The sequence below is a fragment of the Macrobrachium rosenbergii genome, chromosome 11 (genome assembly GCF_040412425.1).
Source record: "Macrobrachium rosenbergii isolate ZJJX-2024 chromosome 11, ASM4041242v1, whole genome shotgun sequence".
In the NCBI taxonomy this organism is placed as follows: domain Eukaryota; kingdom Metazoa; phylum Arthropoda; class Malacostraca; order Decapoda; family Palaemonidae; genus Macrobrachium; species Macrobrachium rosenbergii.
The window spans coordinates 7,657,135-7,672,134 of record NC_089751.1 but is presented as its reverse complement, the minus strand read 5'-3'; the positions used below and the strand labels follow the sequence as shown (position 1 = coordinate 7,672,134).

At 35.0% G+C, this 15,000-nt stretch overlaps 1 protein-coding gene across 1 annotated transcript in view; it reads right to left on the bottom strand.

The window, feature by feature from the left end:
- Positions 1–2,859: 2,859 nt before the first annotated feature.
- LOC136843470 (mucin-1-like) overlaps positions 2,860–15,000 on the bottom strand; it is a 29,819-nt gene continuing 17,678 nt past the window's right edge. The window contains exons 6-9 of the mRNA XM_067112006.1: positions 14,544–14,716; positions 14,328–14,412; positions 9,711–9,780; positions 2,860–2,991 (exon numbers count right to left, since the gene is read on the bottom strand). Coding sequence (XP_066968107.1) covers positions 2,860–2,991; positions 9,711–9,780; positions 14,328–14,412; positions 14,544–14,716 — 460 coding nt within the window. The remainder of the gene's footprint in view (positions 2,992–9,710; positions 9,781–14,327; positions 14,413–14,543; positions 14,717–15,000) is intronic.

The window sequence follows — 15,000 nt, the reverse complement described above, 5'->3', positions numbered from 1 at the left end:
ATGCCATATCACCGCAAAGGCTCCAAGGAAACCTTTGTTTTTAATGGTTGGTACTACTTGAAGTATCACGCGGAAAAAAACTTTTCACTTCTGATGAATTAATTTGCATTCCGTTGCTGTCTCTATTTTTACCTCTCCCCTTTTCTTACTCTGTAACTTTCATGAGGTAGGCAATTTGCCTTGTCAGCATGGTAGACAAATTTACATAATTTCTATAAATATTTGTAAATAATTTTGCACATGAATAATCAAAATGATTATTTATGACCACTGAACTTATCTACGAAAAATAATTGTTCGTCTTCAATATGCAAATAGTACGAGCACGAGAATTTAAATGAAGTACCTAACTGCTATTGTTTTGTAATTAATCAGTTGTAATAGATATGACAATGGTTAATAAAAAAGGCATGAACGTGAATATATATACTGAGATGTTGAGTATATACTGTGATGTTTGTTGAATATTTTGATTTATTATTTTTTCTTAGCAGGCAGCTTCGTATAAATGTACAAGTTTTGATTATATATTTTTGCTGATATTTTTTGCATCTGCGTCTTCATCTTCGCTTTGAGAAAGACGCGATTAGCAGAATGTTTTGCCTTTCAGGCTCTTTTAATCAAGATACTCGAAGTCTGTTTGCAATATTAAATGTTCAGAGAGAAGGGATACGCTATTTGATGCGAATTTCATGCCTTGTATCACTGACTTATGCGTCTGTGTGCACATGTACGCACTCGGAGAGAGAGAGAGAGAGAGAGAGAGAGAGAGAGAGAGAGAGAGAGAGAGAGAAATCTCCCTTACTCCCTACTGAGAGAGAGAGAGAGAGAGAGAGAGAGAGAGAGAGAGAGAGAGAGAGGAAATCTCCCTTACTCCCTACTGCGAGAGAGAGAGAGAGAGAGAGAGAGAGAGAGAGAGAGAGAGAGAGAGAGAGAGAGAATCTCCCTTACTCCCTACTGCTAGAGAGAGAGAGAGAGAGAGAGAGAGACAGACAGACAGACAGAGAGGTGTGCATAGAATTTTTTCATAAAAAAAAAATATGTACCATGAAGAGTCCATGGTTTGGTCAGGTGTTTATCACAGGCAAGCATGTAAATAATCTCGTATTCTACAATGACTTAACGATTTGCCTTTCATCGAATACAGCATGTCGGACGCCATTATCGGGATTTCTGGGAGGCGAGTAATTACATCAATTAACTGAAAACATTGTTATGAATTATATGTCGTTATCAAGGCAACTTATCGGTTTAGGGTGCTTGGATTTTAAAGTGAATTTTTTGCTTCGGGGAATTATCATAGATACTTTAAACTTTATCGTTACGAAAGCTACAGAGAAGCTATTGCGTCATTAAAAGAGAGAATGTTACAAACACCATCTTGCTTTCTTTTGTTTGTTTGATATAATGTTTATTCCGACAGCACTCACATTTTTCATTCGTCCGCTTTTCGTCTGGTATTTAAGGCTACTTTCCCCTTCATGTGAGTTTCTTTCATTTATAACCCGGAAAATCTGAGTTTACGTCGAATTCCATTTACTTCGTGCACGGCTGAAGTAAATGAGAAGTCATTTGGCTAAATCAGATGCTAAGAGCTTTAACGACAAGGCCATCAAAGCGCCTTACCTGTCGACGTGCGAAGGACACTCGTGGGCGATCTTCGCAGAGATGAATTGAAAGTTTGTTTGTGAGTTTTTATTTTATTTATATCCTGATGTGTAAATCTTTGGGAATCTTAATCTGTTTTTCTATAACTTTTTGTCGTTTACATTCCCTTCCTTTTTATAAATTTAGCGTGCTTTTATTTCGCCATTTCTATTTTTTTTATAAAGGTGATATTATTTCGTTGTTTTCACGAACCAGCAATCTTCTTTTGGTGTAGTTTTTTACCAATCATATTCCAGCACTAGTTCCATTTGCTAGTTAAAAGAGAATTAAAACCATGCCATAACTTATTATTCATAGAGTACTAATTCGTATGGTAAACAAGGTTTAAAAGGATGTTGTTTTCTTGATGTGAGTAATAGAAATCACATTTTTATTTGTTTTTAAAAGTAATGAGTAGTTTAATACAACATCCATGATTTTAGAAGGGAGAACTGGGCAGTTATCAGGTATTGCTAGGCGTACTTGTTCTTCGCATATTATCCACAGCGAAATTACAGAGGATTATATAAATCAGATGTGTATCCATAAAATTAGATATACATATTAACAAAAGATTGCTTAGAGAACGCTTGTGGGCATCCTGGGTGAGAGAATCACCATCCTCAATGGCAGATGAGCAAACGCAGAATGTGTAAAACTCTAGGATGGGGTCACGGGGTCAGCAAGATGTTATAAAAGTGCCAGAAGAGGAAGAAGTTAGGATTTAGGATGAGAGAATGAGAAATTTAGTGGAGGAAAATATGAGATTATCTGAAGTGTAATTACAAGACTAAAAGATTACAAGACACGTACGGGAATGCAGGGGGAAAGAGGCAGAAAAAAAGAAATTAACGAGGAAAGGAGGGGTTGATCAAGTATTTTAAGGTTACCGAACAAAAAGATCTAAGAATAAAAAGATGCAAATGAACAGATGCTGTCTCAGGTGAATGTAGTCCTGAGCTGAAGGAAAGAGTTTTTTGAAGATTAAATTACTTGCAGGTGGGTGATATCGGAGAGGCAGAACTAAATGACAAGAGAGAGGAATGGAATGGAATATAAAATTGAGGATGAAGTTAACTGGTATTGTGAGCACGTGAAAGGTTATGATGGTGTAAGCAGACGAGGACGATAAAGCAATGAATCTGAGTTAATATGGAAGGTCGAAGACCAGAAGTGGATTATCCATATAGATATTTGTAGGCAACTTTCTAACTAATAGAATATAGCAGGGTGAGAGGAGCACAGAACAGCCTCCTGAGTAGCAGCCTCCTGTGTAGCAGCCTCCTGTGTAGCAGCCTCCTGTGTAGCAGCCTCCTGTGTAGCAGCCTCCTGTGTAGCAGCCTCCTGTGTGGAGTTTTCTGCACAAAGTGTTCATCTACAGTACTTCCCAGTTGAAGCATAAATTTGGTAATAATTACTGTCTTGTTTTCTTTTGAGCCAACCCTGTTAGTATTTTGTATACATGTATGTATATATATATATATATATATATATATATATATATATATATATATATATATATATATATATATATATATATATATATATATATATATATATATATATATATAAATATATATATATATATATATATATATATATATATATATATATATATATGTATACACATGTATACAAAATACTAGTGTGTGTAAAAAAACAAGTATTACCAAATTTATGTAAATAGATGAACATGAATATATATATATATATATATATATATATATATATATATATATATATATATATATATGTGTATATGTGTATATATATATATATATATATATATATATATATATATATATATATATATATATATATATATATATATATATATGCCTTGCACGTGTCTGTGTGTGGTGTCTGTGTTTGTGTATGTAAAAATAAGTTGAATGTATTCTTTATTAAATATAGCAAAGTTCAATAAAAGCAATAATTGGGGAAGTATACATTTCAGCTCTTACTTCATCACTGTACTTTGATAAACGTGGAAAAAGATAGTTGAAGCAATTGGCAAATTAACATATATTCCTCACTTATTACTGAGCATTATGTGGCTTTCATCCTAAAATCAGATATGAAAATATTTAATGATTAGAATAAAATTATATTAAGTAATTATAAACTGCCTTGCTAAAGTGCTAACTGTGAAATGGTCACATTTAAAAGTACTTGTTAAATTCACACAGCATTTTTCTTGCTGGTGAAATTCTATGATAAACTAACCTGGAAAGTACCATTATTGTTAGGACAAACGAGTAACTAAATGGTAACCAAAGTTTTTGAGAATTAAATAAATTTAATTCTTTACATCAGATGGGCAAAAAGTTCAGTATCATTTTCTTGAGGGATTTCATAAGTCTCACATCTTCAGATATACATTTGGCATTTGAATTCCTGAAATAATTTCACAATAAACTGCGAAACACAATAAACTGCAGAAATCATCTCAGCGGAATGGAAATTATGAAAAAGACTAATTATGTCTTTAAATCATTTGTTTGCAGACGTTTCAAAATGAATGCCCGAGGGGAACTGTGAATTTTTCAGAGAATATTAAATACAGCATTTCCTCCATGCGATTAATAATATCAATATCAGTAATCTTTAGTGGCGATAAAATTTTATGTTTTATTTATGGAATGACGTGATTATGAAGGATGGCAGTTTCGCCATTAACGTACATAAACAAATGCAAAAGTTTGTTTCTCTATGCTACAAATTCTACTTTTGCTAATGCTGCAGCTGCTGATGTTGATGTGATTTCCGTGGTTAGGCTTCACCGAGGTGATGGTTTTACTTCTATATTATTATTATTATTATTGTTGGAGAAACAAATCCACAGTTATGTATATGTACATATATTTAAAGATAAATCTGTACAGAGAGCTTTCGGGAATCTGTTCGATTCCCATTTTCAACAGATTCCCGAAAGCTTTCTGAACAGATTTGTCTTTAAATAGATGTACATATGCATAACTGTGGATTTGTTTCTCCATTTCAAGACTCATGCTATTGTGAGTATTTATTATTATTATTATTATTATTATTATTATTATTATTATTATTATTATTATTATTATTAATTTCCATCCCGGGGGCATTTTCCCGAGATGTAACCGAGTACCAGGACCTTTCTCTGAAAAAAGCAGGACACCATATCTTAAAAACTAACCATAGAATTTTCTTGAAAATAATCTCGTTATGTTTCCCACACCCAAATTCCTGTAAGATTTCGAATATAATCTAACCTAACCTAATCTAGGGGCATGGCAAACAACCGGGGCTGGTGGAATACTAGCATACATCTCAGGAATTTGCTCCCGGTGATCCGGACCGCTGACCAATGAAACTACAGGCCGATGCTTAATCCATTCAGCCTCTGCAGTTGAGTGAAGAAAAAGTTCGCCCGGAGTTTCATGTATTGGCAGTTCAAATCTTTAAGGGGGAAGGCATTATTGTGCACTCATATACTATTATTATGATTAATATTTCAGGGTCAGCTGTTTCATCAGATCTTTATGAAACTGAACAGGAAGGTACCACAAAGGTCCCCTGATTATCTAACGTACACGAAAATAACTATAACGCATTTTTAGGATCATGTCACAAATATTGCAAAACTCGTAACAAAACCGGATATATATTACCTGTTCTTTTAAATATAAAACTTTCAAGTTATCACCATCAAGTCTTGAGGAAACTCTGAAGTGGCAGACTTGATAAAACATCTATAGATTTTATATTTCCTACTTTTACGAGAAGAGCTGAAGTGTTGCTGTTCATGCTATTTAAAGTTGTTGGCTCCCTTGCCGAGCTGATAAGAATATTAGCAATAAATCTAAAATATTCATTAAAAATCTGTGAAATTGTAAAAAATTTAAATGTGCTCGTATAATTAAGGCCAATTTACTACATTTTACAGAAGATGCAAAGATGGTTACGTGCAATGGGTAATCACTTTGAGACAATTATTATGCCAGTGCTTTTCAGATTAAGTAATGAAACTCTAATATTAAGACTGATACCAATTAAAGTGTCTAAACTCTTAAAATGTCTATCTTCATAAGTGTTTATAACGATTGATTTATATCTCGTTTTAGTTACACATATCACAGTCTAACCATTCTCTCTCAAGTTAGTCTGCTAAATGGAGCAAGGACTCAGGGTATGTGCACCTTCTGCTTTGCAGTTTGACGCTGGGTATTTTATCTCCTCAGTTTTCAACCCTCGACATCTGATGGGTCATTTGCCCATGTAAGCTAAGTACTGAACACTGCAAGGATATGGCCATTCTTTAGTGTATTTAGCCAGTGGATCTTCTGTGTAGTCTGCTACATTAATGGTTGGGGAAAATTTAGGAATTAACTCCACCCCAGACATATGAGGGTACTAAGAATCTCCTGGCTTACACACACTCGAGATAAATCGGAAATGAGTATTAGGATGCAACCTTAGCTGTTTGCAGTTTATATGGGCAGACAGAACTGGTAGTGAAGGCATGATCTCAACGCCCAATACAAAATAGGTGGGCAATAGATGACTCTTGTAAGCTATGAATAAAAACAGATTATGAGTATTATTGTATGCTGTGCACCGATAAATGAACTTCTTTAAGAAATCAAAGATAAATTCTTATATAGAAGTATAGAAACTGAAATACCAGAAAGTGACGTGGCAGCTGTTGGTGAAGTGAATGCAAAAGATGGTAGGAACAATGAAGATGTAGAGGAATGTAATGGACAAGGATAGACCTGGAGAAATTGTAAACGAGATGGAAAAATCCACTGGTTTTTATGCTACAAAAATCTTGTGATTAAAGGTAGACTTTTCCAAAAACAAATGCATCCAGTTAGACACTTGGACATGTTTTACTGGCTCTCATAGAAACAGATCAGCCACTAATCGAGAAAGGAAAAGAATGCTGAGAGAAGCAGATGCTGGCAATGATCACCATATTGTCACCACAAAAGACTGACATAGTGCCCATAGATAATACAATATGGCTTCATGAAGTTAGAGATAGAGACTTTTGTAACTAATTACTAAAATAGATTTGCTTTTCCAGAAACCACATCTAAGGAAGTGCACACAATCTATGAGGATTAGATTGACATCAGGAGTATGTATCAGTTTGCTGGAAATGAAGTACTGGGATATTTGAATAACAAGACATTTACTTTAAACTGGATGAGACTTGGGCTGTAATAAGGAATAGACAAAAGCAAAAGGCAACTGGATGGCGAAAATAATTGCATAAACTCCTTTATTACCAAAATTTATATGATGCAGAATAGAAAAACTAACTATGAGGCTGAAACTTGGCTTGGAATTTTTCTATGATTAGGTATCTGTTACGAATTTTTTAAATTCTTTCTAGTTACTATAAATGATCGAATTTTGTTCATGTCTGCTATTAGTCCCCCCCCTTTTTTTTACACTTATTGCAACATCACACAGTAAATCTTTGTGACGTAGTTTCCAATGCTCGCATTTCCCTCTCTCTCTCTCTCTCTCTCTCTCTCTCTCTCTCTCTCTCTCTCTCTCTCTCTCTCTCTCTCTCTCTTTTTTAATATTGTTAATGTTACTCGACCTTGACCACTAATTTCAAAGATGGAACATCGCATTTTGAAGCAAGAAAGGACGATATAGAAAAACGAAAGTTTGCAATTGCCACCTTCGTCAATACAGAAAAAATAATATATATATATAAATAGGTATAAAAATATAATATATATATAATATATATATATATATATATATATATATATATATATATATATATATATATTGCTATCCGTGTAGACATCCCGGGATTATATATGTAATCAACGGATAGGTTTGCTTAAAAGCAAATGGGTTTTACAGACTAAATACACACACAAAACAAAGTCATTACAACACCTTCTAAAAACATAACAAACATCTCACACGTCTCGAACTCTCGCCCTACCCACGCAACAACTTCTCGCTGCTGGGAAGAAAGGGCGTTGGGTCGGGTATGATACATGAAACATACGCTACCGGGGTCTAAGCGATGTCAGGCAGGGCAGCCGATCGAGACTACAGGTCTACCCCAAAGCCAAATCAAAAGTCCTTCAAAGAAGGCATCGTGCTTACCCCATACAAAAATGGGAAAAAAGCACGTTAAAAGAAGAAGAAAGATTATATATATATATATATATATATATATATATATATATATATATATATATATATATATATATATATATATATATATATATATATATATAAGCAAAAACCCGGAATGGATTGCTTTAAAACTTTTTATTAATGTACTTAAAGTTTAGCGTTTGTATACCCGCGTGAAAATTCTTTTATCGGTCCAGTAGTTTAGATATGAATATTAATACTATATATTACTGAAGGGAAAAATGGTAAAAGATACAATTTTGCGCAAACCCGTGTAGACTTACCTTGTGAGAAAGTGTCCTTTGTGACAGGTCTATGGAGTTACCAGAACTGTTTAAACACTTGAAACACTCGGTAGTTTTCATTCTCACACTGCAAAAGGCTCCAAGCTGTATCGAAATACTGTAGATTTTTCTGTATAGGTTTTTTCTCTCAGTCAGATCTGTGAATGGTAATAGTAAAAACGGTACAGAGTTATTAGTTTCATCATAATTATTTACCATATGCAATATTATCGTTCCTAACTTTTTCGCATAGAAATGAATTTTCCTTCATGTTTTCCATAAGCTCCCAGAGGATGTTGAGCTACATCAAATTTAAATCCTCTTCATATGCATTCAACATCTCGGGATTTCATACGAAGGCGTTTGTCCCAAAGGAGTTCTAAACCTCTTAACGTTGGGTCCTCAGATGTCATTATTGTAATAATAATTTCGTGGAGATTAAGATTGAGTTCACGATTCATGAAAAAAGGCTCAAACGCAGCTTACCTGGACGTGTTAGTTTTCTGTAAAAGAAAACTACTGAGAAGGCTATTTGTCTGTCCGTCAGCACTTTTTCTGTCCGCCCTCAGATCTTAAAAACTACAAAGGCTAGAGGGCTGCTAATTGGTATGTTGATCATCCACCTTCCAGTCATCAAACATAAAAAAGTGCAGCCCTCTAGCCTCAGTAGCTTTTATTTTATTTAAGGTTAAAGTTAGCCATGATCGTGCGTCTGGCACCTCTGTAGGTGCCAACACCATGGGCCACCACCGGGCCGGGGCTGAGAGTCTCATGGGCGGTGGGTGAGAGTTTCATACAGTATTATACGCTGTACAGAAAACTCGATTGCGCCGAAGAAACTTCGGCGTATTTCCACTTGTTTTTCTTATAACATTCGGTAAACTGAGTATTATTCTCTTCTCCGACTATCCACTTGGTTTTCCTAATGCATTCAGTTCACAATTTTAAAAACACCACGGAGTGAACTGGAATAATTCTTGTAGAAGTAATCTAATTTTTCCGCACCATTTTGGCACAGAAATTATCATGATAGAGGCATACACATCATTTTAACAGTGCGAGAGATCTTGAAATCCATTTCCAACAAATTTCCTGGTTTTAGAGCACTCGTGCTGTTGCAGTAGAAGAATACAGATTCACTGAAAGTGTTTTAATTCGCTAATTACTGTTGCTTTTAATGCTATTTTGGTGTTTCACTGAGTAATTTTTTCCTAAATAAATACTTGTGGATTTGAAGCAACGCACATGCGGACGATTAAAAATTATCGCACTTTCTTCATAGTCTTTGAACTCCCTTGTACAACTTTTTGCCAAACTTAATGGACGTACGAAGAAGCTCTTTTTAGGCCGACGCTCAGTCATTTTCTATCACATGTTTCAACCATCTTTGAAGGCAACAATAGACTTGGACAGGAGGAACAATGCTCCCTCTAATAAGATGGCTTTCCACCTCTATTCTCCACTAGCTGCTACATGACGTGTTGCCAAACAAAATCGATTTTCTTAATAGATTCTAGAATAAAAGGACGTTATGCTATAAAATATAAACTCCAGCAAAAAATCCATGGGACCTTTGAATTTCACAAACTTTTTCGAAATAACGTCTTGGAAGAACCTACGACTTACCACTGCCAGTACGTCACCCAGAGTTTCTCTTATTGTGGTGTCTTTATGTTGGAATCCGTTTTCTCTGTATCTGTAATGAGACTATAAAACAATTAAGACACAACGGTTACAGGTTTCTAAGAAAAAATCATTAATTATCCAGAAATTAACTGTCTTTTTTTAATAATACCAAAATCAATTTTCCATGTTGGCAAAGTATGCAAACAGACATACAAGCATGCACGAAATACATGGACACAAAAACAATCACGTATGTACACACACACACACATATATATATATACATATACATAATATATGTTTTGTGTGTATATATGTATACAGTATATATATATATATATATATATATATATATATATATATATATATATATATATATATATATATATATATATATATATATATATATCTATATATATATATATATATATCTATCTATATATATATATATATATATATATATATATATATATATATATATATATATATATATATATATATATATATATATAGCATATGGAAGACAGCCTTTCTTACCAGATGTATCTGCTAAAATCTACATTCTTCAAAAGCGCAACGGTACGCCCACTTTGATTTCATCTGTAGGAGAATTTCTCTGTAGAATTTTAAAAGCATCATCGAAATTCACACTCTGTCAGTAGCTTTTACTCGGAAGCCAGCTTCTGTAGTCTTCAGATGTTTCATATTCATTTTGTTAACTTTCCTGCGACACGCAGTTACGCCAAGAATCCGTCTTATTTTTACATTTTAGCTCTGTTTAAAAACACTATCACAACGAAAGACCTTTTCGTTCTTACATGGATCACCCTTGTGACTAGTGAATGAATGGTTCGGAAATTCCTAGAATTCTAGACGGATTAAGAAGTGTACATATGGAAAGGGAAGTAACGGAGGAATGTGAGCTCAGCGTCCTTTATCGACCAATTCCTAAATGTCTTTTGAATACATGGAAGAGGTTGTCCAGCAGAAGTAGCATAGTGGAAAGGAATTTAAACAACTGTATTCATTCTGAATTTAATTGAAAAGTGTCTCCTTTAGAAGACCTTGTACACTGGAGATCCTTGTTTAATAAAAGATATATGCTGATTTTCAAACGTATTTGTGACTTTTCCTGGAGAGAAAAAGGCAAAATATGAATACTGTATGTATTCTTTGAACTAGTTCATATTCACGTCACGTGTTTAAGCATTAGACATCAACAATGAGAAGTACCCGACAGCATTTCTGCCATATAGAAAGTGTAAACCTCGGGAATATATATATGGACCATAAACGGGCCGTTCTCGAGAGTAATATTGCTTATAATACCGACCCTTTAACGTTTGCTGTACCAGCAAAGGTGGCGGTTAACGCAATAACAGCCTTAACAGCCGCGATAACCGACGTTTTCTCCCGCCTCAACTGCCGCGGCGGATGCAAGAGATTTGGCCGGATGCGCCGTGAAGGGGAATTGCAACGTGACGAGCATGCGTTTCTTTTTAAATCTTGGGCGAGAATTTTATTAACTTCTTTCTATATGATGTACGGTGGTGGCAATTCGGGAGGAAATTGTTGAATCAGTTGTGGTTATATGGAGACCTTTCGCAATTTCTTCCTGTTTTCGTAATTATTCAGAGGGGAAACTGATGAATTAGTGGTGGGCTTCTATTAGGTTTAATATATTTTCTTCATTTTTGTTGTATAATTCCAAGGCTAAAATAGAGAATATCTATAGCTGAGGCAAAAACTTACGTCTTTCCTCATATTTCCTTCATTTTCCCTTTGCATATTTTTTCTTCCAATTTATTCATATCAAACTATTTCTCCATTTGTATCTTAGCTTTACAACACTTGCAATTTACCTGATCATCAATAGAAGTCCTCACCTTATGGCTTTCTTTTTGCTGGATGCAAATCGGTGTAACTCATTGTCTTGAGATGCCAAATAATTGTTGGATGCGACCAATTGCCTTAAACAAGTTATTAATCTCTGAAGGGAAACCATCACGTCCCATGCTACGTCCAACAGATGTGAAAACAATGCAGGGAGGTGGTGCCTCGAAAACAAACATCCTCTTTTCCATTTCGGTTTGTAAATCTGGCACTGTACCGTTGGCCTTATCTGAGCCTGATATCGAGGAACGCTTACAGCAATTTCCTTCTTTCAATGCCAATGGTCGGCGGAAGTCCAAATGCAAAATATTCAAGCCGTTGCTGAATTCTTCGTGCCCTTTGCACAGCTGGAACGTCATCATCAAGAATTACAACGATGAAACACCAGCAACTATCGTGTATTCAACCTGTAGCTGTCATGCCGTTGATAAATTTCTTATGGAGGTGAATAAGGACAAATCTCACGACTGTTACCAGAAGTCACACCCACTGCAGGTCCGCTATTCAGTGCTCTAAATACCTTTTCAAACGAACCTTAAGTGTCAGTCTTTAACCGTATTACAATGTTGTTTTTCTGTACATACTTGTAAAAATGTGTATGATTAATTAGAAAAACGCCATCCTCACCTTTATTACTTATTCAAGGATAACTTTAATTTATACACATTGTCTTGTAAAAGTTAATTCTTTTAATGCTTCATAATAACTAATCTTATAAAAAGGGCAAAAATGTTTGTATCCAGTCAAGAAGAATCAACAATAAGTTCAGGTAAGAGTGTAAAGAGGTAAAACACAATGAATGTTCACTTTTGTTAGTTCTTTGATGTTGGGAAATCCTTATTCTGTTTGCTAAATACAACACCTTGGCTGTTTCTTAGAAAAAAGGAACACATAGTAAAACCTCTGTATCCTTGTCTGAAATTAGAATTTCCGGGACTTGACATCTGAGAGTGATATTTTCACCAAATTATTCTCTGCCTGGTTATGGGAGTTATTTTCTTCATGAAAATAACCGTAATGGTTTAATAATAAGCAAATGCACTTGATTTCTGCACGAGTCATAGTAAAAACGAAATGAAAAGGTCGGAGTGCACATTTTTTATTTATTCTGACCCTATGGGGCTGGAAACCTTCAGTGATGCAGAAAATTCTTTGGGATTTTCCTTCCTCTACCACGTCCATTTGCGTTGTTAACTCTACCTTTGAAATTGTCAAATTTGCTCTGAATTCTAACAGTAAAACGGAGGCTGATGATAATAAGCATGATTCCACAGCATATAACGATATGACTTTTTCAGAGATCTTTGTAATGTGTCTTTGTCACTACACCTGTGAACGGTATGCGAATAAGTTTTTTCGCCATAAGTTTAATCCTAAAAAAAAAAAAAAACTATAATCGAGTCCAGTGTAATTCGTTGAAGGGTAAAAGCAACGAATTGGCCGAAAGCTGCCAATACAACGGTGGCGTTGTTCGGTGACCTAGTACCTGACAAAATGAGTTCAGAGTTATCAGCATTGCTTCACCAAATCTTGAATGTTCTTCATTATTATTATTATCATTATTGCAGTTGTTGGCTCAGGATTATCTATCTAACATTTTATCGTTATTTTCACAGCAATTGCCTCGATAGGTGGAAAATGTTTTTGTGTTTTACGACAAATACAGGACTTTTTCTTAACGGAATGGCAAACTTTTGTTTGCAGGAAAGGTCTGTATGAAAAGACATCTGCTCTCCAAAGCGAGACTAAGAAACATATTTATATATTTCTGGAACATACCCTGTTGTATAATACTGCTTTCATCCCCTTCCTTTCACAAATAGTATGGGAGAGTACGTATGAATATGGACTTGGAAGGATCAATGTTTTCCTTTGAATGCAAAGGATTACGTTAGAGCAAGAGAACAATTTTTCGATGGAATCTTAAAATAAAATGTGAGTAAGATAGGATAAATCTATTCGGGCATGAATATGCAGTGGGTACTGAACAAGAATTTATGATTTTTTTCAGAACAATTCGGCGAGAAGCGCATATTTGCAAATTAATAATAGGCTGGAGTGAAACAAACTGCTACCCGTTCTTTCGAAAGGAAAATGTAATACAAGGAATACTAACTATGGGTAGGAAAAAATGTCGGATTAAACGTCATCAGAAATTTCCTATATTTAATTGTTGAGAAGAGCGAAAGATCAAGACAAAATGAAAATTATGAGGAGGTGGCTAATAGTTAACTAAAGTTGATAAACTGCATATGAATAACTAAAAATAACTAATTTTTTCGGAACTTTCCTTTTAGACGATTTTTTTTTTTACAGATTTGTGCTGAATACAGATAATAAATACTTGTGATATATATTGTAACACTGGTACTGTACATAAATCAACATACAATCTAACTACGATGTTATGGAACAGAGTCAAGTAAACTCCTATAGTTTATGTAGGCTACGTAAAATATGGGAATAGATAGACATTGCAAATTTTATCGATTGTTGCATTCTGGATCAAGGTTGAATGAATATGATTATTGCATTTTGAATCAAAGTTGATTTAATTTGATCTTCAACTCTTATTTTAAGGTTAATACCGGTAGACACGCATTTGCTATTTTCATTTTTCATATATATATATATATATATATATATATATATATATATATATATATATATATATATATATATATATATATATATATATATATATATATAAATGTGTCCCAATACCCAAAAGGCAGACGGGCAGGTAGTAGAGTGCTGGGCACTCTATGGAGGGAGGAAATGCCTCTAGAATGGAAGATGAGCGCATTTCCTGAGACCAAAAAGAGGCCGTAAATTCAAAGTCGGTATCTTTGCCCTGAAATTTACCGCGCTAGCTATGACAAGCATGACCTTTTTGCCCTCGGACGTATGACAATATGTTAGGGTTCAGTCCTAACATACCCCAGGAGAGGCGCCTGGCGAAGGACTGTGTAGCAGAGTAGATGGAAACAGACCCTAAATCCCAGATGAGTCTCTTCGCTTTCTTGCTTTTCAGGAATGCTAAGAAAACTGGAGCTATCAGGGCCATCACGAAAAGAGCGTGACTAGCACTAGACTGGTCGCTTAGTGAAACACTGCAAACAGTTCTTCATTGGAGGGGTGGGTAGAGCTCTCGGCTAGCAAGCTGTTGGCCCAGCGTTCGACTCTCCAACCGGCCAGTGAAGAATTAGAGGAATTTATTTCTGGTGATAGAAATTCATGTCTCGTCATAATGTGGTTCGGACCCCACAATAAGCTGTAGGTCCCGTTGCTAGGTAGCCAGTTGGTTCTTAGCCACGTAAAATAAATCTAATCCTTCGGGCCAGCCCTATAGGGGAGCTGTGGTCTGGTTAAACTAAGATATACTTGAAACACTGCA